Genomic DNA, 24900 nt, shown 5'->3' with positions numbered 1-24900 from the left:
AAATAGTGAAGAACCAGGTGTCTTCACCTGAAGGATAATTTCCAAGCAAGTGTTAGATTTAAAGCTGAATTTCCTGGATTAATCAAATATTCCTTCCACAAAACCAAGTTTCATTAAAACACTAAGAAATCCAGAAACCTTTAGTCAGATTAGTAATATGTAAAATTTGTAGAAGCTATTCAGCAAACATTATAGCTTCATTACATAGTTCAGTTAATGTTTTAAACAGGTTAAGAACGCTGTTTGCTTTGCTTTAAGGAAGCCTCTTAGTAATGTAAGGTCTTCTCAACTGAGTGGTCAATGTAACATATGCAGCAAAGAATCTCCAAAAAGTAGATGGAACAAATCAAGCATCAGGAAACAAGCTACTGAAATAACAAAAATAAGTGTCATACTACTGAACACTGTACTCTGCAATAAAAGAAACACTTAACGAGTACCTTATTACACCTTTCTAAATATAATTTCACTACACTTTGCTTGTATGAACTTATTTTCTAAACTTTGGAAGTAATACCGGCAAATTAATTGCCAGTTCAAAACAAAGCAACCGAAAACCTAAAAAGCCCATAACCAACCAAAAATCTCTCAGACTTATCAACTGAATGCCTAAAAACCAACCACACACAAAAAAAAAAACCAAAAACCAAAACAATCCAGACAAAGCAATCCAGACTGGAGTACAGCTGTCTGCACAAGTGATGATATTCTATTTATGTCCTCATGTCTTCAGGTGCCAGAGGTGGTGATATCAGACACAGTCTGCTCTCGAGCCACGGATCGCAATCTGAAGTTTTAGCGTCTTTCAAAATCCTGCCGAAATGATTTTGCTTTTCATCTCAGTCTGCAGCTGCTGAAAAATGACTACAATCCTAGAGCTGACCCAGTTTAAAATCAGGCAGTTGTCTTAGAAGTGACAGGTTCAAAACTCCCAAAAACAAGCAAGAAATTAATACTTTTTCATTCAGTAATTCTATTTTTTTCTTGAGTTTGTACTTGATGCATTCACCTTATAATATGAACATTGCTCCCTTGGCTTTCCCCATCATTTTGACTTCAGAACATGAAAACTGTTGTTACTGCTCTCATTAGCCTGAGTCAGCACCTCTGTTAAGTTTATCCAGTAAAAGTAATGCCAATTTTTCTCAAAGAGTATTAATATTCTTTATTAATATCTTCTCTAATAATTTTAAATAGCAGTTTACTTACATTTGTCATTCACAGAAACATTACAATTATAAAAAAACCCAGTCTTTTGACACTGTTTATTCTAGACACATATACTAGTTTCTCTATTCAACTAACAATTTGGTAAAGTTTGCTTTTTAAATATCTTTATAAATGGGTTCACAAAAACTTACACAGTTCTACCAGGATTTCCTACTCTCTTGAACTCCACTTTCCCATTTCAGATTATTCACTCTCAGTACAGTCCAAGAATCTTGAGTTACAATTGCTTTGCATTTCTAAGCAGGAAGAATTACACTGAAACAATACATTTGGTGTAATTCTTTCATCCAAAATATAAATATTTAAATTTTACCTCCTTGCTTTCCTCCAAATCCGAGTCACTGCTAAATTCTTCTGTATTCAGATGTTCAAAATCAGACTCTCCAACAGCTATTGGTACTGTAACAGTAAGACTTGGGTTGTTTATGAATGATGTATAATCATTGCCACCTATAACAGTGGCCATTCCATTCTCATTTTTGCCATAATTCGTATCTATCCTTCGTTCAGTGATGGTACAGTTGGAAGTGCAATGGTTTCTCTCATCATTCAACTGATCTGTTGCTGTTCTTTGATTTACAGCAGCTTGTTTTCCCAAACAAGACTTTCGGACACATTCACCTGCTTTTTTCTTCACATAGTCTATCCCCTTCTGAATTCTTGCAACAGCAATCTGCAAGTTGTTCATTTCATTATCATCCTCTGTAGCAGCAAGGTTGTCTGAACTAAATGAACTCAGCAGCAAGGCCAGAAAAAGATTCAATACCTAATTTAAAAAAAAAAAAAAAAAAAAAGCAAAGACAACAGAGCAGAATTTTTTTCATTTTTCATTCACATGCTTCTTTTGATCCCATTATGAAGACAGGCTTTGTGTTTTCATTCACAGTATATGATCTGAAAGTACACAGCAAATAAAATGCAAATGTAATTTAAGCACAATACCTTCCCTATACCTCAACACAGGGGATTTTGTGCCTTTGCATTGCTTATGTTTGTAGAAGGTCAGAAATTAATGATTCCTTGGTATTGTCTGAACAGATTCAACATGTTTGCTTTTCTGGCAAATTGCAGCACTCTGCAAAAGAAGGCAGAACTGATCTGTGCAGAAAACACACTTTCTATGTGCTGGTCCAAACTCACACAAATATTTTGTTGTATGCGGCTTAAAAAATCAGGAATGCACCCTGTCTTTTAACCTCCAGGTCACCCTTTTTCCACAGCAAGACAAAACATAGAACATACATCAGTTATAAAAGCACAGAGTTTACCAGGAACTCAAATACCAAAGCAGCAGAGTACCAGTTCTTAAAATCTTCAAATCAGCTCTTCTTTCAGCTTGGAAGATAAGATGAAAAAATGCGTTGGGAACACAGAAAGACAAATGGATAAAACAGCCCTGAACATACAGCAGGTATGTCTGCTCATGTAAGAAATTTCCCTTACAGAAATCAGAATACAGTAAATACTGTGGAAATATTCACATAGGTGGATGCTTCATTCCACAAAGTTCTATCTTCTGGTTTAGAAGACTACTTATGGAGTATGTTTTGTCTAATCAAACAACTTCACCGTTGTCTTCTGTTGGGAAATAGAATTATTGGGATCAATAAAAGAACTGTGCAAGCAATAGGCCTGGAAGTTTTTAGGCTTGTGTGTGAGAGAAACTTTCCATGGGAAAGTTCCTGTGTGAAGGAAACAAACAGCCTGAGAAAACTGAGAGGGAGTGAAAAACTTGCAGCTGTGCTATCCGGGAGTGAACGAGGGAGATGAGCACAAAATTCTTTTGATCATAACAAGACTGTGGAGACTTGCCAATGTAGGTCCAATTATGTAGAAATAGAAATGTGTCTTGATAAGCTTTAAGCCACTTAGGAGCTAACAAGCTGGTATACTATATAAGTGCCTTTGGACTGCTAATAAACGGGGTTCATTTATCAACCATATTGGTTTTGGACTGTGTCTCTCTCTCCCCCCGCCAGGGGCCCGAGCTCCTCGTCCCACGCAGCTTCTAACAGTCTTCATTATAAGACAACAGATTTATAGAAAATCCTGAAGCAAGTGGCTGTGCAACTAGAAGCAGTGCTGGCTTGGTTTAAAGATAATCACCTTACTCCTCTTAGAAATTTTATTCCTAAAGAATACTTCCAGGATGGCTAATTTAAAATCTCTTCTGCTACTGAGAGTTGTTTAAAGCAGAGATGTAGAATAACAGAGGGAATGAGAAAAGCAGAGCAATTAATGTCTTACATACTGGCGAGTTAAAAAATATAAAGCATATTTTAAAAGAGAAATTTATACTCATACAAACTAGTGGCAATCTGATGCTTTTCTCTGAAAAAGAAAGAGTAGATATAATACAGACCACTTTAGAAGTATCTGTAGAAAGCAATCATGAAATAGGAAGCAAAAAAGTGAAGAAGGAAAAGGAAATCTGAGGTAATTGAACCTGGTTTTTTTCTGCATAACAACTTCCTTCTAATTCAAGTTTCCTTACCCCACTTGTGTAAAATGCAGCAAGCAGGTCTCAAAATGGCATACATTACAGAGTCTTAAGAATGTAACGGCAGTCTTTTAGACAGGAGAGATCAGAAAAAATGTTTAAAAAAAGGCCCAATAACCTGCCTATGTGTGATTGGAAGTGATGACTAAATCAGTTAGGGAGAAAAGACCCTGCTACATTTTCTTCTGCAAATAGGAAACTTCCACCCTGGAAGTCCAACACTAGGGGTGCCTTTGCACTTCTCTCCCTCTCTAGGTAACCCAGAGTAGTCCACAATACCCTCAACACCCGGTCCTGCATGTTCTTATCCACATCCTCTGAATTGCACTCTGGACCCCTGAGGTCCAAGCTGAGGATTCTACATAGGATCAGAAATCTAACAAACAGAAAACTCTATTTCAGAACCTATACTCGTAACAAATCCAAAATAATTAAAATCATATTTAAAAATCACATTCAATAATACTTTTATCATTAATTACTGGTTATCTTACCTTTCATATTCTAAATTAATTGTAAAATTATTTTGGCTACATACCACTAGGTTTCCAATCACCATGACCATCATGAAGACTGTAAGGCACATGGCTTGGCCAGAAACCTGCATGCAGTCCCACATCGTTTCTATCCATTCTCCACACAGCACTCGGAATACAATCAGGAAAGAGTGGAAAAAGTCATGCATGTGCCAGCGAGGAAGCACACAGTCACTGGAGATCTTGCAGACACATTCCATGTAGCTTTTCCCAAACAGCTGCATCCCAACCACAGCGAAAATGAACACAATGATGGCCAGCACCAGGGTCAGATTCCCCAGAGCTCCCACTGAGTTGCCAATAATTTTAATCAGCATATTTAGAGTTGGCCAAGATTTTGCCAGCTTGAAAACTCGCAACTGGAAAACAAAAACATGCAGGCATCATTTGCAGTAGTTACAAAAGTGCTATAGAAATAACAATGTACTACAAACTAGTGACTCTCAGCAACAGCAAAAAGAAGAAACTTCAACATGATTCCAACAACCATAACTTTAACAGGATTTCATGAAATCCACACTTTTAGAAAGTAATAAATTTTAGCCTTGGGTCTTTTTTTTTTTCTTGGTTTTTTTTTAGTATATCTATTCTTTTCCACATAAAAGAAACAGCACACTGGTTGTATTTGTTCAGACAGTGGATTCTGAACATGTCATAGACCTTGGACATTACATGTAGAAACAAATTAAAATAACATTTTTCTAATAAAATAAAGCTTTTTTTTTTTTTGCTAAGGGGAAAAGAAAATTCAATCTTCTTAAAATTTATTAAACCCATGAATTTTATAATTCCTACGTATCAAAAGAACACCTCTAGCTTTTTTGCCATTTCCAGATATGGAAGTCAACAAGGCTACAAATGTTTTCTATTTCTCAGTATAGACTAAACAAATTGTACCTTCCACTGAGCTTTACCCATCCATGTTTAAACAATTATAATAAAATTACAGCTCTTTGCCTTGAAAGAATATTTGCTTCTGAACAATAAAACAGCACACAGTATTCAATGATAACATAAATAATTTGTAAAACATGCTTGCAGAGACATCCCATGTCACTTACTAAAAAATATACCTAATGCAAAGAGGTGTCTTATTTATATGAATAGAGTTGAAATACAAATATAATTCATTAATTAATGCAGATATATTATTTACCAATCTGAATGATCGGAGAACAGATAATCCATCCACGTTTGACAAAAAAAGCTCCACCAAACTAAGAGTAACTATAAAACTATCAAAAATATTCCAGCCAACTTGGAAATAATAAAAAGGATGCATGGCAATTATCTTGAGAACCATTTCTGCTGCAAAAATTCCAGTAAAAACCTGAAGAAAGAATTTTTATTGTTACTTTATGGATGAATGCGAAGAAGTTGAACCAGCAGATAAGGAACAACTTTAAGTAAGAAGTAACATCCCTCTTACAGCAGGATGCCACTAAGGAAAGCTATCACAAGCTGAACACGACAGAGAAGGTAAGTAGCAACATCAAAATGAGCTGTAGCATAAATATGTAACTTCAGTTAAAGCTGAGATACATTTAGTGTCTACTGAAGAATAAGCTATTCCTAACAGGCCTCCAGTTTGCTCCTTATATCTGCCATCCATCTAATTAAAGGAATTTTCCCCAGCAAGATAATACACTCACTCTTGACAGAATGGAAGCTGCTTTAACAAAGATGTGTGGAAAAACATGAACTGGTCATAAATTGATGTACTATTAATGAAGTCTATATAAGAACTCCCAGATAAGCTTATCTTCTCTCTCTAACTGCCAAAAAAGGTCAATTGTGCCAAGGCCTGTGTCTGAAGTAGAACCCCTTTCTGACTCTGAGTGCCTCTGATATCTTCTGAAGCAGAAGGCAAACAACATCTCTGAAATAAATTCATTGTACTTACTGTAGATGTATGATCACCAGTATAAAACTGCATAAATTACTATCTTTTACTAGATAGATGAAAAAAAGTTCAAAAAAATCAGAGCATTTTATAGTCTTTAAAAGGTAGTGCTACAGAGTCCAAAAAGGAAGAAAGCAACACCTGAAACTACACCAGTGTCATAGCAGCATATTGGCTGACTGGGAGCACACACAAATCCTTGGCATGAAGGAACACTTATACTCACACATATTAAACTACTCCATTACATAGGAAATGGTAATTTCTTGGGTAAAACACACAGACAAGATCACAAGACAGCTCTCTGAAACAAATATTGACCCTCACCTATTTGTCCTCCTTATCTCTTCTTCAAATACATCCTGCATATATTTTAAACAGCAACATGAGATGTTTATCTTCTACAGATAATGATCTCTAATTCCAGGCTAAGGTGAAAACACTGAACTATATCTGTATTGGCTAAAAATATCAGCATACAATTTAAATGTTGATACATTAACTCTATTTCAGTGCATACTCTATTTCAGTGTATTCAACATGTATTAGAATAACTAAATTGTTTTAATATTTTCCCACATCATAATCACCAGAATAACCACTTAGAATAAGCATAGGTTAAGAAGTATAACATATGTGTATTATTGCTGTTATAAACCAAACAAAGCTACCTCACCAAACCCAACCCACAGACTGTGTTCACTAAGGAACAGAACCCAACTGTATCAACAGATACTCTTAGAATAAGTCACACATTCTTTGTCTTCCAAATTGTTATGGACCAATCAAATAAATGGTCTTCAAGGAAATACAAAATCAACCCACAGAAATAGCAGTGAAAAATAGTAATGCAAAATAGCATTCAACTCTTTTTGTGTTATCAATAGTACCTACAGTAAAAAGGATCTAATTTGGCTCCTATTTTTTTTTGTAATACTAAACAAAAGCATGTCAGATTTCTTTCAGTTTCATGTCATTCAAACTCTGGCTGTTGGAGACTCTATATGAAGAGGTTGTAATACAGAAATCAAACTTTAAGATAAACATCTCTCAAATACTCTTATATACACCATATTCCAAATGGTATTTTTAGACTCTTTTTAGTACAATTAAACCTTTAACATTTATTTTATGGGATGACAATAAAAATAATGAAAACAATTCTATTCCAAAGAGAAACCAGGTTCCAACTGTATCAAATCTTATGCATTGAAGGACTTACCAGATTTCCTATTTTAAGTACAGTGTCAAAATGTTCGGTCATTGGATAATGTTCCATGGCCATAAATAGTGTGTTTAAAACTATGCAAACAGTGACAGCCAGATCAACAAATGGATCCATTACAATAAATTCAACTACACTCTTTACTTTTAACCAGGGCTCACAACACTCCCAAATTAAGAAAGTGCGGGCAAACTTATCCCAGCGTGGTGGACATTTTTGTCTGGATCCTGCAAGTTCTGGAGAAAAAGGGAAATTCATAGTGAACAAGTTTTGGAGAAACTGAAGATAATTTTTTATCTGCTTTTTCAGGTTTTAATCTTTATACCGATAACAATTAAGGACACTTGGAGGAACATCCTCAGATTTCCAGGAACTTAATTAATTGTTTCTGACTCAAAAGGTCTTAGAAGACTAAAAGAAAAACCTCAAGTGTTCTGAGCAAATAATTTAAAAACTTGTCTAATTTTAATATAATATGACCTTGTTTAAAAAACAAAAAAAAAAGCCATAAAAACTATGCTTATGCTTAGGGATCTTTTTTTCAGTAAAATTTTCAACTTCAAAGTCCTCTTAAATGACAGAGTACTTATCTTCAGGAAAAACAACATTAATTTTAGCCTGAATAGGGTTTTGAAAATTACTCAATGATTTTCATGATTTTCACTAGTAATCATTCCACTGTTCCAAGTAATCCTTGTACAAATTTTCTTCTCCTTATTAACTAAAGCCTGGCCTTTAATTTTCTCTAATATTTTTTACAGTATAGTTAGTGGAAAATATATCACAAGGCATTTCTTCCAATAACTACATCGCTAAGCACAAATAACTAGCATAAAACACACACATATTTTACCTATTTTAATTAGAATGAGTTTTTTACTTTAGCCTGCTTATCAGACTCCTTCCTTTCTTTTTTCACTATGTACATGCATTTTTTTCCTGTTACTCAGTTTATGTATTGGCAATGGCTATTCTTGTCTTCTGTATTTGCGTTGTGATAAAATATCTTCATGTCTAAGGCTCTGTCAAGGAAGTTCAAGTATCTACAGTTGTAACACACCTTCCATTCTATTTGTGATAACATCAGCTAGACTCATGGCCCTTTCCCTTAAATTGGGATCCTCCAGCAACTCCATTGATATTTGATACGAACTTGAACGTCTGTTTTTTAATTCTATTTCTGTGGTAGCTCTCTACGAAAAAAAAAAAGAAAAAAAGAGGTGTGTAAATTAAACTCAGCTTTACAAATACTGTGATGTTTCTTAAATTACTATTTTCATGCTATACTTCCAAATACTATTAATACTTATAAAACATTAAGAAAAACATTTGGATATTTAGTTCCCAAATCCCACCACATTATACTCAAATATTAACTCCGCTTTAGACACCAAGAAATTTCGGAGGGGGCCACAGACAAGGAAACAAAGCAAGAACTGCAGAACTACAGAAATTCCAAGTTCCCAGTTCCATGCTTTCTCTACCAATATTTCCATTCTAAACTAGTTCATTCACAAGATACTTCTCACAAGTGATTAATGCTAGGAAGATTCTGCAGCAACAACTAGTCCACAAAAGTAAGTTTTAAAGATCAGTTGGTCTCATTACACACTGAAAACTTACTTAAATTATATTTTCTAAATTTAATCGCTATCAACTCTGATTTATTTTATGAATTTCAACTGAAGAAACAGCATGTCTGACTTAATTGATCCCAAAAATGAACTCTTGTTTTATATGATTTTACTTTTAAAAATGAAAGCAGTGTTATAACTATAGCATTGAGCACACCTCAATTATGAAGAAGTTTTGAATGTATAAGGATGGGCAGATTTTTTTTCAGTACCTTAAATAAATGCATCGAAATAAAAGTATAATAAACTGCAAGAAGATTATAACTGCAAGGCATCTGGCTGATAACTGCAAGGAAGCTGGCTGATGTACTTTCACTTGCTGTGACCCTTACAGAAATTTCTGTTTCAGTAAAATAACAATTTTAGGAAAAAGCATGCAGATGTCTCTGCTCCATTCCTAAAGCAGACTGAGGGAAAAGGGAAAACTGAGCAGAATTAACGTGTTTTGTTGGTTTGGGGTTTTTGTTTGTTTTTTTTGTTTGTTTTTTTTTAATTATAACCTGATCCTAGGCAGTGAGCAACTCAGATAGTCTCTGAAACCCAGGAGGAAAAAATGCTTTCAGAACTTTTAAAATGTCAACATAATCTTAAAGACTATGCTGTATTTGCACCATACCAAATGTATGAACAAGGGAGAAAAGCTGAACCAGCAGATTACTGACAGAGAATTAGAAAATACTCTTAAAAGGAGGCTAAAACCATAAAGAAAAAAAATTGGAACAATCTAATAATGTACAGGAAGTTTAGAGTTGAACATCCTATTTTGGGTTCTAAGACAGATTTAGCAATGGAACATTATTAATCTGATTTACTAAGCAGGTGTATGCATATCCTTGCATGGCAAGTATATAAAAACTTGCTACTTTGCTCTCTTTCATGCTTCAGTCTTTCACTTTTGATCGAATCACTTCAAACCCATTTCATTACAGTAAAATCTGGAAAACCATTCACAACCTCTCATCCATTTTCAACGCAATTAATTTCATTGAAACATTGTCTATGCAATAAAGAAAGGCCATGAAACCTGGAGTAATTTAATCCTTTCTTACGTTGCCATCAGTTGTTGGTTTATCTATTATCACCTCTGGCAGAAGTTGACCAGTAGGAGACAACAGACCTGGCGGTCCATCCACTAAGGAAACCACTCCATTGCAATCCACAGTGCTGTGCATCTTCCCATTTACTGGGAGGACTGTCAGCCTTCTGGATGACCTACTGGCCTGGCTAATGTTACTGCTGCGCCGTTCACCGTGTCTGCGCGGCAAAAACAGAGAACCTCTTCTGCTCGAATTATCCTCAAATGTGCTGTGCTCATCATCAGCAAAGTCATTTTCAGATCCTCTCTCTCTTCTGTAGTCTCTAAAACTGAAAAGACTTGTTCTGCTACTAGGCCTGGGAGAAAACAGGGAGCCATGAACACTCAGCAAAGACTGCAAAGGAAACATAAAAAATTACAGTCTGAAGATTATAAGTGTACAAAATGCGTGTCTATGTATTAGAAAAACAATAATAATTTCTATTCCCCAGGAATTTGTCAGTGTTTTCTTTAATACACTGCCTCAGGCTGATCTCAAAGATGCATTACAGATGAAAGTCATCTGAATGCATAAATTTACAGTATACCTAAAAAAATAACTGGAGAGAAAAAAATAACATGTATAAGGCCATAGTAGTTTCAACTTCTGCTTTAAAGAGAAAAATCAAGATTTATATAAGCTCCAATGATCCACATAGATCATGCATTATGTTAAAAGATATCAATACCTTTAGTCTTCTACATTCATACATTAAACTTAAATTTTCCTTTTATGAATTAAGAAGGCATTTCTATTTCAGATTAACTAGGAAAATGCAATGCTCCTATGCATGTTAAGGTTCTAAATAAGAAAAGGAGAGAAAACAAAACACTTTTCTTAGGTACACTCTAGAAAATAATACTAACAGTAAGTTGGTATTTAAGAGAATGTTACATTATCTTTCCTTTGTTGCCTCATTTTGCAAAGTTGCAGTGAAGTTTGTTGGCTATGACAGTTATCTCACAAATTCCAAACATGACAACTGCATTACTCACAGTACCTGGTGGGGTGATGTAAACGGCTTCCCATAAGTTAGTCTGTTCCCATCAAAAGAAAAACGGAAACCTTTCCTTTTGATACTGCCATCTGATCCAGATTTTGGAAGCTTTTCATCCTTCATGTCATCCTCTTCTCCAGAGAGCTCTCTCTGCCTTCTTTTCTTCCTTCTATTTCTTCTTTCTTTGGCACTTTTTGAGCTAAGCTTGGATGCATCTGAAGAACTATCTGAGGGTGCAGCAATCCCACTTTCACAGCTGTACTCAGTCAGGTCTGCTGCAGCTGCTGCTATTGCCTGCCACACCAATTATTAACAAGATGCTTCATAAATCACACCATTTTTAAAGAAGCCCTTGTTCCTAAGATTTATATCAAATTACTTCTAGTAAACAGCATAGTTGGGTTTGTGCAAAACTACAAATGAAATTCTGTTGTCTGAATGGAATTTGAATGAAGTTCTACTTTGCATCCATATCATGGAGTCAGCCCACATTGTCTACAGCCACAAAGTTCATTAGAAAATATTTGAAAATTAATAAGTTAATTAGAGTGAACTCAACAGCAAACAAAAGAGCTAAACAGTCATACTTCAGTCTGTATCAATTTAGTAAACTAATCCTGACTTTTATTGTAAGTAGCTTCCTTAAGCTGCTTCCAGTTTTTGATTCACTGGTAGCAGCACAAGTAGCAAAAATGAACCAGAAATTTATAGATAAAAATATTTTATACTCTAATCAAGGCTTGAAAAGTATTGAAATTATTTCTAAGATGAGAATTTGGAAAATCATCACGACAGTTTACTAGACAGTACCCCAAGATAAGAGATATTAAAACTATTATTCTGATTTGGAGACTACTCTTTGTTCTCAGTTCAGAAATTCATTAACACTTTAGATATTATATATTTCAAAAGCAATCTAGAGCCATAGAAAAAGCAGTCTAAAGTACTTAGACTAAACAAAGTACTTAGATTACTAAACAAATAGCATGCAAAGGAACACACTAAAGCCCAGACTCTTGTTAGAAAATACCTGAGCTTCCTCTTGCTGTTTCCGCAGTTGTTCAAGCTTCAGCTTAAAGTCTGCCTCCCTCTGCTCTGCTTCAACAATAGTTGCTTGATTTTGTTCTTCATAGGCCATGGCAACCACAGCCAAAATCAAGTTGATCAAATAGAAGGAACCCAGAAAAATCACCACAACAAAAAATGTCATGTATGATTTGCCAACAGCTCTTAGTGTCTATAGGGGGAGAAGAGAAATCATTCATCTGATGAAGAAATGCATCAGTTCTGCAGTTCATAAGTATTAATGACTTTGAAAAGTGCAAAACTAATAGTAAGTTTGTTTTCCTTCAGTAGTAAAATCGTAAGAGTTTTCTGAATTACAAAGTAATCAAAATAAAGGGAGAATTCTTGTATGTGAAAAACATGTCTAAGAATCATGCTGCTCTGAGACAAACCTCTTTCACTGCTTAATAATCTTGAAAAGTATGTGGGATCAGAGTTATTAATGTAAGTCACACATCACAGGTTGGAGGCTTAGAATGTTTACCATGTATTAGCATGATTTCCCTTTGAAATAACCAAAAGAACTAAAAATGGCACAATTGATTAGATAATTAGAAGATAGTATTTATTACAATTAACACATTTGGACACACCATATAATGAAAAGCTATGGTAAGAAAGTTAATTTATATCGAGTCGTGCATTCTTAGTTAAAAAAAAATTAAAAGTACTGAAATTAAGGTTTAGGTTTTGCTGTCATTAAGTATTTTTACAATTTAAACTCAATATTGACATTTTTGAAAATATTTTGAGGAGCAAAATGAAACATACACGGTAAAAAATTAAATTAAGGATCAAAAAAACCCTCATGTGCTTCTTCAGAAATCATGTGAGATTCTCTACTAAGTGTCGGTGTCTGCTTAGTTTTGAAACCGAATTTGCTTCCTTTGACAAATTTCAATTGCTAACAACAGCAGTGGTATGTAATATAAATAAGAATGGCCTTTCCATGATTGATTTGAGGCCAGTAAGAACACTAACCACCATTTTTTAATATACTCACCAACTGATAAAGATTTTCCCAGTAGTCCTGTGTCATCAGTCGAAACAGTGACAAGAAAGCCCAGCTGAATGTGTCAAAGCTAGTATATCCATAGTTGGGGTTTCTACCAGCTTTCACACAGATAAACTCTTCTGGACATTTACTAGGAGGGAAAAAAAAAAAAAAAAAAAGAAAAAAGAGGCAAAACAATCCATATTTAAATTTCATATAACGCTTTTTTTTTAATATTATTGTTTCTTGAGCTTCTTATGAAGTTTCATCTGTGGAAGGTGCTGCGATTTATGGCTTAAAGCAATTCAAAAAATAGTGAGGAAATTAAAAGAGTGTTTTTTAAAGAAAAATCCAAAGAAAGCAAACAAGTAATGACAATATTTCCTTCTATGCCCTTTCACAATTATAAACAAAATAAAGTTTATTATCAACAGTTTGATATTAACTCTTCAGATACCTCTTCAATGAAAATATGTACTTAACACAGAGATTTCAATAGGTAGATACTTCCATGAAAGAAAAAGACAGCCAGCACACACATTTTATGCTGAACTTTGTTAGTAAGGTTTGCATACCAGATTTCTTGGCTTCTTCACATCTGTGAGTCTAATTAACAAATTCTACCAATTCATCAAGAGCAAATAACCAGTATAGCAATAGTTTTATCTCCTGAAATTGTTCCTGAAATATTGGTTATGAGAGTAGGTGATACAATTTTGATATCAAGTGTAAGCACACTGTTTCAATTATGATTGAAAGACAGAAGAGGCTCTCGTCTCCAAAACCTCTAAAAAACCGTAAGAAGATTTCTTCTCATATGTGTATGTCTATTTGATGTGCATTTACACACACACACAAAATTATCGCATAGTTACATATATAAGTTAAATGTTTACAAAAATAGTTTGACCATGGGTGTTTTAAAGCCATAATCAACCAAAACCAAAGGACAGACTGGTAATTCATGAACATAAAGAACTATGTGATTTTGTTACAAAAAATTGTCACAGAAAAAGAGCAAGATGCATGCATGCAGCTGCCAGACAGAAAAAGCATGAAGATGTCTTCGCTAAATCTGGTCATAAGTCCCAGTGCTCCATGCCTATTTTAGAGTTGAGAAATGGCAGGGAACCATGATAAAGAATGTTCTTAAGTCGTTGATAACACAAGGTCCACCTGCTAAGTGGAATTTTCTAGTTACATATGAGTTTTTAAAACAAATTTCCAGCAAAGTATTTTGTCATTTAACATTTTTACTCATTCAAGTGTCCAGCTACTAAGAACCAAGACCGTATTACTATTGACTGTGACATCAGTGTGGCAGAATGTGTCTACCTCCTCTCCACCACAGATGGCTGGTGCATATGCAAGAGATAGCCCAGGCAGGTCACAGGCCCAGCATGGGGTCATCTCTGGCACCAAAAGGGCTCAGGCCCCCAGCTAAGAATCAACACCTTAGTCTGGAGAGCAAATGTGGGAAGACATGAAAGAAAAATAAATATTCTTGACCAGGTAACTAAATTCACTTTTTTAAGTTTAGATTGACATTTTTTACATGTTTTTAGACAGATAGTATGTAATTTTCAGTGTACCTTACCCTGCATCTGAGCTATTGCCACAAAGCAGAAAATCCTTTGCTCCTTCTAGGCGATAGAAATGACCTAAAGAAAAAATAGGAAGTAACATGTTTACACATGAAAAGAGTTTGGGTTTTTTGTGACAATGAACCTATGTTCAAGTCATCATGTTTTGAATGTTCATAACCTCCCATTCACATTTTCCCAATAGTGGGTTCAAATACTGGCACAATCATCAGAATGGCTTGGATTGGAAGTGACCTCAAAGATCATCTGGTTCCAAAAACCCATGCCTGGAGAGGGATGCCACTTAATAGATTGGGGCTCCATGCAACCTGGCCTTGAACACTTCCAGGGATGAGGCCCCCACAACCTCTCTGGGCAACAAAATAAAAACACATTGCAAAAATTAAATCCTCGAACAATGATTCGAACATAAATTGCATAGTCTTTTCTTGAGTCACTGCACACTGAATATCCTTCCAAAATCTGATGTTCAATAGATAAGAGAAAGAAAACACAAAACTTAAAACTCCTGTTATCCAGTAAGTAGATTGTAATCAGACAAAGCCTATCTCATTTAAAATGGAACTATTTGTAATGACTTCCTGGCAGTTTTAAAGTCAGAGCAACATTAACTAGCACATCCTGTGACTGAGAATACGAAGGCAGCATTTAAAAAGAAAATGGGTGTTCCAATTACAGTGTTCAACAGCTGCTGTACTATAAACTTTACAGAATTATTCTTTTAATTATAAGGTGGTAGCCTTCAGCAAAAGAGAAATATATATTGTTATTAATTATTATCAATTGTGCTGTCCTTAAAATAAAAGAAAAAAAAGAAAAATAAGAGTTAGAACGATGATAATAAATCTGGGAAGAAGTTTTTAAGAGTGAAGGTAGACCCCATTCAGAGGGACCTAGGCAAGCTGGAGGAACAGGCTGACAGGTAACATATAAAATTCAGAAAAGACAAATGCAGCTGTGTGTCTGGGAAGGAAGAGCCCCTTGCAGTGATACAGGCTGGGAACTGACTGGCTGAGAAGCAGCTCTGCAGAAAATGCACTGGTGGACAGAGAGGCAGGTGAGGCTGAGTCAGCAGTGTGCCCTGACACCCAAGAAGGGCAACAGGCTCCAGGCCTGCAGGAACAGAAGGCCAGCTCTCAGAACGAGGGAAGTGACTGTCTCCCTCAGCTCTGCACTCACTAGACTCTACCCAGAGTATTATGTCCAGGTTTGGCACCGCAGTGCAAGCAGACATTAATAAAATGGAGCACAAGGTCACCAAGGTCATGAGCAGGCTGGAGCATTCATCATGTGAGGAGAGAACAAGGAACCTGCGCATGTTCAGCCCGGCAACGGGAAGGCTCTGGGGGGAGCTGGTAGAAAGCATCCAGTAACTGCAAGGAAGCTATCAAGGGGACAGAGACAGGTTCTTCTCAAGGGTGCATGGCAGGAGAAAGACAAAGGGCATAATTACAAACAAGAGAGGTTCTGACTAGATGCGAGGAGAAACTTTATGCCATGAGGATAGCCAGGAACCGAGATCTAGAAAAGAGAAATCTGGAAAAACACTCTTATCTCAACTAAATCAATCTGCTGCCATCCTCAGCTGATGGTCTTGATGTACCTTTCAAGCTGACAAAGGTTTTGGTTTTCATAGGGCAAAAAATCTACTGCATTTAAATAGCCAGAAATAGCCCATAATATATGAATATAGGAGGATGAATAATATTTGAACATAGGAGGATGCCAAACTGAACACTTAAATATAGTGATGCCAAAATCCTACCATTTAAAACCAATACTTATAATGCACCTGACACTGTATACAAATAATTAATAGTTAGATTAGAAAGGAGGAATACAAACACAACCAGACACAACAGCCTTCTTGCCTGCATCAGCACTCTGTAGACTCCAAGCAAAGACAAAACATGTAGCATAGAAAGCAACTCATATTCCAGAAAATTTTATTTCTTTTAGATTGCCACCTAGTTCAAACTGGAGATAGAGAACCTATATACTGTATAATCTGCATCTGAACTGAGAATTCACAAATGTTCTGCAGCACATTAGCTATCAGCCAAAACTGCCCACAAAGCACTATCACCATTCCATTTTCACATCCCTTCTTAGATAAATAAACTAGCTAAAATGACAGATTTCACAGAAAACATAAACATAGTCACAGAATTTCAACAATTCAGAACCATAGAAAGATAATCTGAAAATGCAGAAAACAGCAGAAAACTTTAATGTCCAATGTTAAAGATGGGAGAAAATCTGGCTCATCAAAACTAAGCCTATAACAATTGTATTTTCCTTTACTTTTTGTAAGGGTCACTGAGGAGGAAAGCTAGCATCCGTTAGCCTACAAATTTATTTTTACTTAAATACACTACTTTTACAATTAAGTACTAAGCAATACTCTGTAAATCTACTTCCAGTACAAACCCACACATAAAAACTAATTTTTGGTAATTAGAAGTTATACTACATCTCATAGTTCATTGTGTATTATAACGTTACTGATGCTATCACTTAAAAGGACAGAAATACAAAACATAAGCATCTGCATGTTTCTGAACCAGCCTGCTTGTTTTCACTTCAGTCTACAGACATTAAGCCTGCTGAAAAATATCTGGATGTGTTTTTCAGTCCCAAGCAACAAATCCTACAGCTAATACCATCTCCTTTCCTACTGGAATCTCTGCCTGCCTGGGGAGTTGTATATCAGTGAAAGCAACTGGTTTGTTACCTCCACCTAATAATAAAAGCACACCTTAACTAGGAAAGTCTCTCATATTTATCTAGTGCTTCTGGTTTTTTATACATCTCCTAAAGATACAAGAAAAGCCTAAAATAATTGGTTTTGTTCAGCCTTGAGAAGAGCAGGGAGCAGGGGGGCAGGGAGGGATTTGTGAAGATCTTCACTCTACCTACAAATATAACATGAAAGACTGTAATGAAGATGGAGCCTGACTCATCTCAAGAGGGTACACTGGAAAGATAAGAGGCAACTATCAAAAGTTTGAGCATGGCAAATTCTGAAATGATATTCAAGAAAGTTTCTCTGAGACTGGTCAAATGCTAGCACAGGCCACCCAGAGGATGCTGTGATATCCCAATCCTTAGAGATACTAAAAACTTGACTGAAACAAGGGATTGAGCAGTCTGCTCCACCTGGACCTGCAGCTGAGCAGCAGTTGGTGTGGACTGTGGAGATCCTATCCAACCTGCATGATTCTGTGACTCTAAAACAAACCTAAGCCTCTAAATACATTTCTGTGTGGTGCTAATGGAAAGAGCAATCACGCCAGCATGAGTTTGGGATGCAATATATACAAATTCCTATTCTTTGCCATCCGATTTAATTGTTTTCTTCTCCTTAGTCTGAAGTATAAAACAGTTATCTTGTGCTTGTGTGTATGGGTTTATATACAAAAATTTTAGCAAGTTACAACAGTATTTCTTACTTTCATTGTTAATGTATGCTGCCCAGTCAAATTCTGTACCATTAAAGTATGGAGCTACATATTTTTCAAAAGCTGTTGAATTTTTTGATGGCCAGAGCAAGCATTTATTCTTCAAGTTGCCCATGAACAGCTGCAGTCCTATCAGTGCAAACACACTCAGGCAAAATACAGTCAGGATCATCACATCCGAGAGCTTCTTCACAGACTGAATTAAGGCTCCAACAATAGTTTTCAAGCCTGCAAACAGAGGCAGATTTCTATTATAATATTAAATATTTTACTAAGCTAAAATGCAATGTAAACTTCTCCAACACACTACTAAATACCATGCACAGCTTCAAAAAAATAGTCTTAAAGCATTTTCCAAAGGAAAATGAGTTTCATCATTCCTGCAAAATAATTTCAAAATATGAACGGGAATGAATGGCATACATTCCAAAGCACCTGCTCTTCAAATCAAGAGTTTTCAATTCATGCTCTCTGTACATGTACACTACATCTAAAGAAAATAGTTAATTTTATTTTCTTTTTGATGCCTCTTGCTCCAAACCTTTGCCAGTATTCTATTCCAATACACAACATACTGGTTCTATAACAGCAAACAATAAGAGACCACAGTTGTATTTCAGTAGTGATTTTAATGTCTGCATTCCAATGCATCCTCTTCTGTTGGAGGTGGGGTTTGGTGAAGATAGGCATCATAAGCTAATAACTACATCATGCAATCTCCATGCTATTCACTATTATCTTGTTACTCTGTCAGGGATTCAATTTTTAAAAAACACTAAAATTTTCAATCCCAAATGTCTTTCATAAATATGTATATATATGCAACATTCACATTAGTTAGAGAAAAATAAAAAGACTTAATTTTGATCCTTAACATGGGAGAGAAAATTTGACATAATGAAATGGAGGAATATACAGGCTATGTAAATGAGTTCTTCATGCAATTGTGTATTAAACTCTGAGGCTGAGTGTTTTAGAGAATTAGAAAAGGAAATTACATTGAAATGAAGACAAAAACCTGGATGTTTCTGTTAAAAACATGAGTTCGGCTTCTGTGTAGTTTCAGTCAGCCTCAGTGTTTAACCTGGCTCTCACCTGGAATGACTGATATTGTTTTCAAAGCTCAGAGAACTCTGAATGTTCTCAACGCTGAGACATTGCCCAGGTCCACAAACTCTGTCACATATCTGTAGTGAGGGATTCCACACACAAACACAATGACAGCACACACAAAATTAAACAGAGGTGATGTAGAGCGCCTACTATTTCACACAGTTACTTCTTACCTGGAATTACAGAAATAGTTTTCAAAGCTCTCAATACTCTGAAAGTTCGAAGAGCTGAAAGATTGCCTAGGTTTACAAATTCTGTTATATACCTGTAGGATTAAATCACAGTTATTCAGAATTAAGGTAGAGTGTATACTACTTACCTGGACCTGAAATCCAGACTATTTTTTTTGAAGAAGTAAGTTTAAATTAAAGACTTGCATTGATATTTTCCTGATTCAATTAAGTTTTCCCTAAGAAATTTACCCTTAAGATTTTCTATTAACTGCAAATTTAAAATGAAACTTATAGGCCTGATTTTATTTTTTAAATACTACTTTAAATTGATTGTTCAGTGGTATCTTTTGTACTGTGGAATAGTCCACTAATTCTACTATGTGCTACACTAGTGTAAAATATTTAAGTGGAAGAACTTGAAACACAATTCATCTGCAATTAGTTTCAAATGAACTAACATAAGCCAAACAAACTATTACAGGTTCAAAAAAATTTCTGTTATTTAACTTAAAAAAATATTATATACTTACGCAAATGAAATGACAATAAAATCAAGCCAGTTCCAGGGGTCACGAAGGCAAGTAAAATCATTTATACAGAAGCCTCTTGCAAGGACTTTAACTAGAAATTCAAAAGTGTAAATTCCAGTGAAAGTGTACCTATGAGAAAACATTCAAACAAAAGTTAAAGATCATTGTGTTGTTCAGTGATACATCATGAGCATACAAGAAAATAACTCATACCCAGAGATTAGTACATGCACTGAACAGCAGTTATAAACTCACATAAGCTATGAATGTTTTCCCACCATTCTTTTGTAAGATAATACCTTTTTAATTTGTCTGAAAAATATTTTTGTGGTTTCTAGCATGTAAGCTTTTTTAATTTCAGCACTAATAGTAATAATAATGAATAACATGAAAAAAAAAAATTGTTCAAATAACATTTCAGCATGGTTGCCACATCAGAAATAAAGTCCATGGGTAAGTGAAACCTAGCATTTACTGAAGGTACTTGACGGCTGACCAGGTAGACTTGAGAGTGTCAAACAATAATCCTCAACAGAGATATTTTCTTTAAAGAGTGGGTGTGCCCCATAATTAGATTTTGCTGCACAAAATGAAGGTGATTCAGAGGGGCTACTGAAAGCATCTTCCATACTGAAAAGCAATAGTTTTTGGGTTGAATGACCTTTTTCTTTTTTTAATGACAAAGAACAGCTCAAGAGGGAGAATGCATGAAAGCACTGCTTGTATGAACATTCTGAGGAAAAGTATTTATCAGCATTTTGTTCAGAGAAAAATGTTAACAATGTCACAGCTTCTTTCCTTCCCAGAGCTTGCAAGACTCTGCTGCTTTGGGTTGCAGCTAGGACCAAACTCCAAGCAGGAAAAAGGAGAACACTGGTATTACACAAATAAGTAAAACTGCATGGTCTAGCTCTTAATTTGCTTTTAATTTTTGAACAACTTTAAAAATTACAAGCCAATTAAAATATACTTACTCTACATCCTTTGCCCATTCTGGAAGATTCCTCCATGTCATAAATACACAGTTTGCCAAAATAGTGAGCATAATGACCTTGTTGAACAATGTTGACTGTAGTTAAGGAACATACACCTTTTAAAAGCCGAATTTGCATAACACAAAATAGGCCAGGACATAGAATATTGACAACATATATGATACAAATCAATTTACTATCACTAGCAATGTCATAAATAATGCAGGTATGGTTATACACAAGAATGATGGTTATACACCTATCACAGAACCATTTAGGTTGGAAAGACTGATGAGTTCACCTAGTCCAACCTTTGACTCTTCACTTCTCAACTAGACCATGGCACTAAGTGCCACATCCAGTCATTTCTGGAACACCTCCAGAGATGTTGACTCCACCACTTCCCTGGGCAGTCCATTCCAATGCTTGACAACATTTTTTGTGAAGAAATTCCTCCTGATGTCCAACTTGAACTTTCCCTGGTGCAGCTTGAGCCCATTTCCTCTTGTCCTGTTGCTGGTTACCTGGGAGAAGAGCCTGCGCCCTACCTGGCTACATGTTCCTTTCAGGGAGTTGTAGAGAGCAATAAGGTCCCCCCCAGCCTCCTCTTCTCCAGGCTAAACACCCCCAGCTCCCTCAGCTGCTCCTCACAGGACTTACTCTGTAGACCCTTCACCAACTTTGCTGCCCCTCTCTGGACACACTCCAGCACCTCAATGCCTTCTACTGAGCGGCCCAGAACTGGACACAGCACTTGAGGCATGACCTCATCAGTGCCAAGTACAGGCAGATGATCACTGCCCTGGTCATGTTGGCCACACTGTTCCTGATATAGGCCAGGATGCCTTGCTCTTCCTGGCCACACGCTGGCTCATGTTCAGCTGCTGTCAATCAAAACTTCGCATGTCCTTTCCCACTGGGCCACTTTCCAGCCACTCTGCCCCCAGCCTGTAGCACTGCATGGGACTGTTGTGGCCAATGTGTAGGACCCAGAACTTGGTCATGTTGAACCTCATGCCATTGGTCTGGCCCAGCAATCCAGCCTGTCCAGGTCCCTCTGTAAAGCCCTCCTATCCCCTAATAGATCAACACTTCCACCCATCTTGGCGTTATCTGCAAACTTACCAAGGGTACACTCACTCCCTTCATCCAGATCACCCATAAAGTTTTTAAACAGGGCTGGACTCAATACTGCACCTTAGGGAACTCCACTAATGACTTGACTTCTCCTGAATTTAATCAGCAGGTTAAGTGACTAATCTTAGCTCAGATTGATTTTGAGAGGAAAGAATTAAACACAGGAACATGTTTAAACACTAAACCAAAACTCCCAGTGTTAACCTTAGTAATATTAATCAGTAACAAGTTTTAACAAACCACTTGAAAAGGATATGAATGAACCAAAATCTTAATAGCTAGTCTTCTAGTAATATTGAAAGGAGATAAAAGGTACAAGGCAGGTGTGGCACTGAACCTGTGGATTGTCTTCCCTTTATCCAGTACTATAAATGTCTTTAAAAAAATAGACAGAAAGGGCACGGGGGTAGGGGGGTTAGGAAATAGGAAATTAAGGATATATGTTAGCAACCTTGCCATAATAGAGGCTGCTTACACACATCTAAGTAGCCAAATTTATTTTCGGTAGAATTATACAAGGAAACATCAGATTCTAAATTTTCACATGAGCAATGAAAATGCTACACCATGCATACTTTGTCTCTGTGCTCTTAAACAAAATCTGCATTTCAGATTTCATTTTCTAGTATTAAGTAATTACATTAAAAATTTAATTTAAAATGTGACTTTTTACATTTAAATTTACTGCAGCTCTTTTATTTTCATTTAAGAACGAAGTAGGCAATGCAAAACAAAGCACTTAACTAACCATTTTTGGGTACTCACAAGGAATTATTTAACCATTTCAGCATGTTAAAACTGCTTCTGGGTTGAGATGTCCTTGGCTTTTTAAATCCTTGGCTTTACTGCCTTTATTGCCTGTGCAGTTGTCACTAGTACCATCAATGTAACCATTTTTGATTTTGAATAAGAGACACCATGAAAATATCATCTAATGAAATCTTAATTCAATCTACATTTAATGATTATTCTCCCAAAGTCTAATATCCGTAAATAAACAGGTTATAACACTAAATACTTCTGTTTTCCAATGGCATTTTACTATAAAAGAAATAGGTCATTTGTCAATAGTGTTTGTGAAGTCAAGAGAACAAAACCAAAAAATCTACATCTGATTATTAGTCTTCAACATTCTATATCAGAAAAAACACTGCTTTAATTAAGTTGCTTATTACAGAGATAATACAGCTCTTTGGTTAAATTCTAATTTGCAAGATACTATTTTGTTGATTATCCAGTACTTAATTTCGAGAACCCATTCCTCACTTTTATTTTAACAAGCATTTTATTGATTACACAATAAAATAACCACTTGCTGCTTATTTTGTACTGCCTTTTTAATGTAAACCCAGTTTTTTTTTTCTTTCTTGATATCATTCCACTTCACATGCCTACATAAAAATATCTTTTCTTCATCTGTACTTGCCAAAGTAAACACCTTGCTCTTTTCTTCTTTTTTTATCATTATATCTATAAAAGAAACTGAATCGATATATATCAATTTAGATTTTGTCTTTAGGTCTATATTGGGCCTATAACATAGACCCAATATTGAAACATGAAGTAGATTGGTTTAGCCTTTATACTTTTTAAAAAAAATTATTTTGTAAAACAAGTATTTCTACAGTATTTTAGGGAATGTTTGACAGTGATTTTTCTGTCATAGGACTGTATGAGCACTTTGTCTAAAGACTTCCGTAATGAACTAGATCTCAGGTATTAAGTTTTTTTAAAAAAGCCCAGAGAGTAGCCACACAGATGGGAAGTTTTCAAATGCTTCAGCATTCAATCAGATCTGAAGAGATTACAGAACATTTAATACAAAATCCATTAACTAAAATACCATAGCATTAGACATTAAAAGAAAAGTGTCCTTTAAAAAAAAAAAAGGAACTTAAGCAAGAGTTACTGTTGCCTTTTTAGTGCAATTAAAATAATTAACATGATAGCACCTACTGCATAATAATTTCAACCAGCACTTCTGATCAGCTCCCCAGCAGACCATTTATCACTTTATAGTTCAACAGGAGTGTTCTAATTACACTCTTAATACAAAACACTTACTTTTTTATTCATGTAATATGGGTCCAGGTCCTCCAGGGGTTCAGACACCATTCCTGGAGGAATATCACCATAAATAAATGGCAGTGTCTTTCCTGCCTCTAAGTCATTATTTGGCTTTGGGTGATTTTGTTCATGACCAGCATCATCTGTAGGCTCATCTTGGTCACAGTGAAATTTTTCATCAGCAATACGTTTCTCAATAGCTGCAAGAGATTCTTCGGTGAAATAGAAGAAGCTGTCAGGTCCAGGAGGTAACAGCATTGCCTGCGCCATCTTTTCATTCTGCAAATTTTAAATGCTTTTAGGCTCTTGTGCAAGAAGATCCTAGGAAGACATGGAGGAAAAAAAAGAAGAAACAGAAAATCATACCACCAACAAAATCCCCAAATAAAACCTTTTGGCATAGTCAGCACCTGCCTCTTTTCTCTTTATAAAGCCCTGTGGCAAGAAGTATTTCAATTAATGGTCAGATATTTAATAGAAAATTAGCAACTGGTAACAACATGGCAAAGAGATAGAAGTTAAGATGTAAAGAAAAAAATAATGAAAGAAAAAAACAGATCAAATTTTCCTACAGTTTCTCAGCTCAGGTTAATACCTCACAACAAAAAAAACCAAAAACATTCTCACTTTCCATGCCTAACATTAAGTTACCTTATCATGAAAAAATGTCACTACAGCTAA

The 24900-nt window shown here is 35.6% G+C and overlaps 1 protein-coding gene across 4 annotated transcripts in view; it reads right to left on the bottom strand.

Moving 5' to 3' along the window:
- LOC138113013 (sodium channel protein type 2 subunit alpha-like) overlaps window positions 1–24900 on the bottom strand; it is a 69837-nt gene that overhangs the window by 24543 nt on the left and 20394 nt on the right. The window contains exons 2-17 of one of the 4 annotated variants that reach the window (XM_069020774.1): window positions 24217–24540; window positions 22409–22527; window positions 21016–21105; window positions 20042–20170; window positions 19512–19603; window positions 18217–18453; window positions 14758–14821; window positions 13170–13311; window positions 12132–12338; window positions 11105–11395; window positions 10078–10458; window positions 8455–8587; window positions 7392–7630; window positions 5423–5596; window positions 4269–4625; window positions 1544–1996 (exon numbers count right to left, since the gene is read on the bottom strand). In XM_069020774.1, the coding sequence (XP_068876875.1) occupies window positions 1544–1996; window positions 4269–4625; window positions 5423–5596; window positions 7392–7630; window positions 8455–8587; window positions 10078–10458; window positions 11105–11395; window positions 12132–12338; window positions 13170–13311; window positions 14758–14821; window positions 18217–18453; window positions 19512–19603; window positions 20042–20170; window positions 21016–21105; window positions 22409–22527; window positions 24217–24489 (3381 nt within the window). In that variant the 5' untranslated portion in view covers window positions 24490–24540. Of the gene's footprint in view, window positions 1–1543; window positions 1997–4268; window positions 4626–5422; window positions 5597–7391; window positions 7631–8454; window positions 8588–10077; window positions 10459–11104; window positions 11396–12131; window positions 12339–13169; window positions 13312–14757; window positions 14822–18216; window positions 18454–19320; window positions 19405–19511; window positions 19604–20041; window positions 20171–21015; window positions 21106–22408; window positions 22528–24216; window positions 24541–24900 lie in introns of those variants that run through there. The other 3 variants (XM_069020770.1, XM_069020772.1, XM_069020773.1) reach the window with 3 other exon arrangements.

The sequence above is a fragment of the Aphelocoma coerulescens genome, chromosome 7 (genome assembly GCF_041296385.1).
Source record: "Aphelocoma coerulescens isolate FSJ_1873_10779 chromosome 7, UR_Acoe_1.0, whole genome shotgun sequence".
Lineage (NCBI taxonomy): Eukaryota > Metazoa > Chordata > Aves > Passeriformes > Corvidae > Aphelocoma > Aphelocoma coerulescens.
This window is presented reverse-complemented; position numbering and strand designations above follow the sequence as displayed.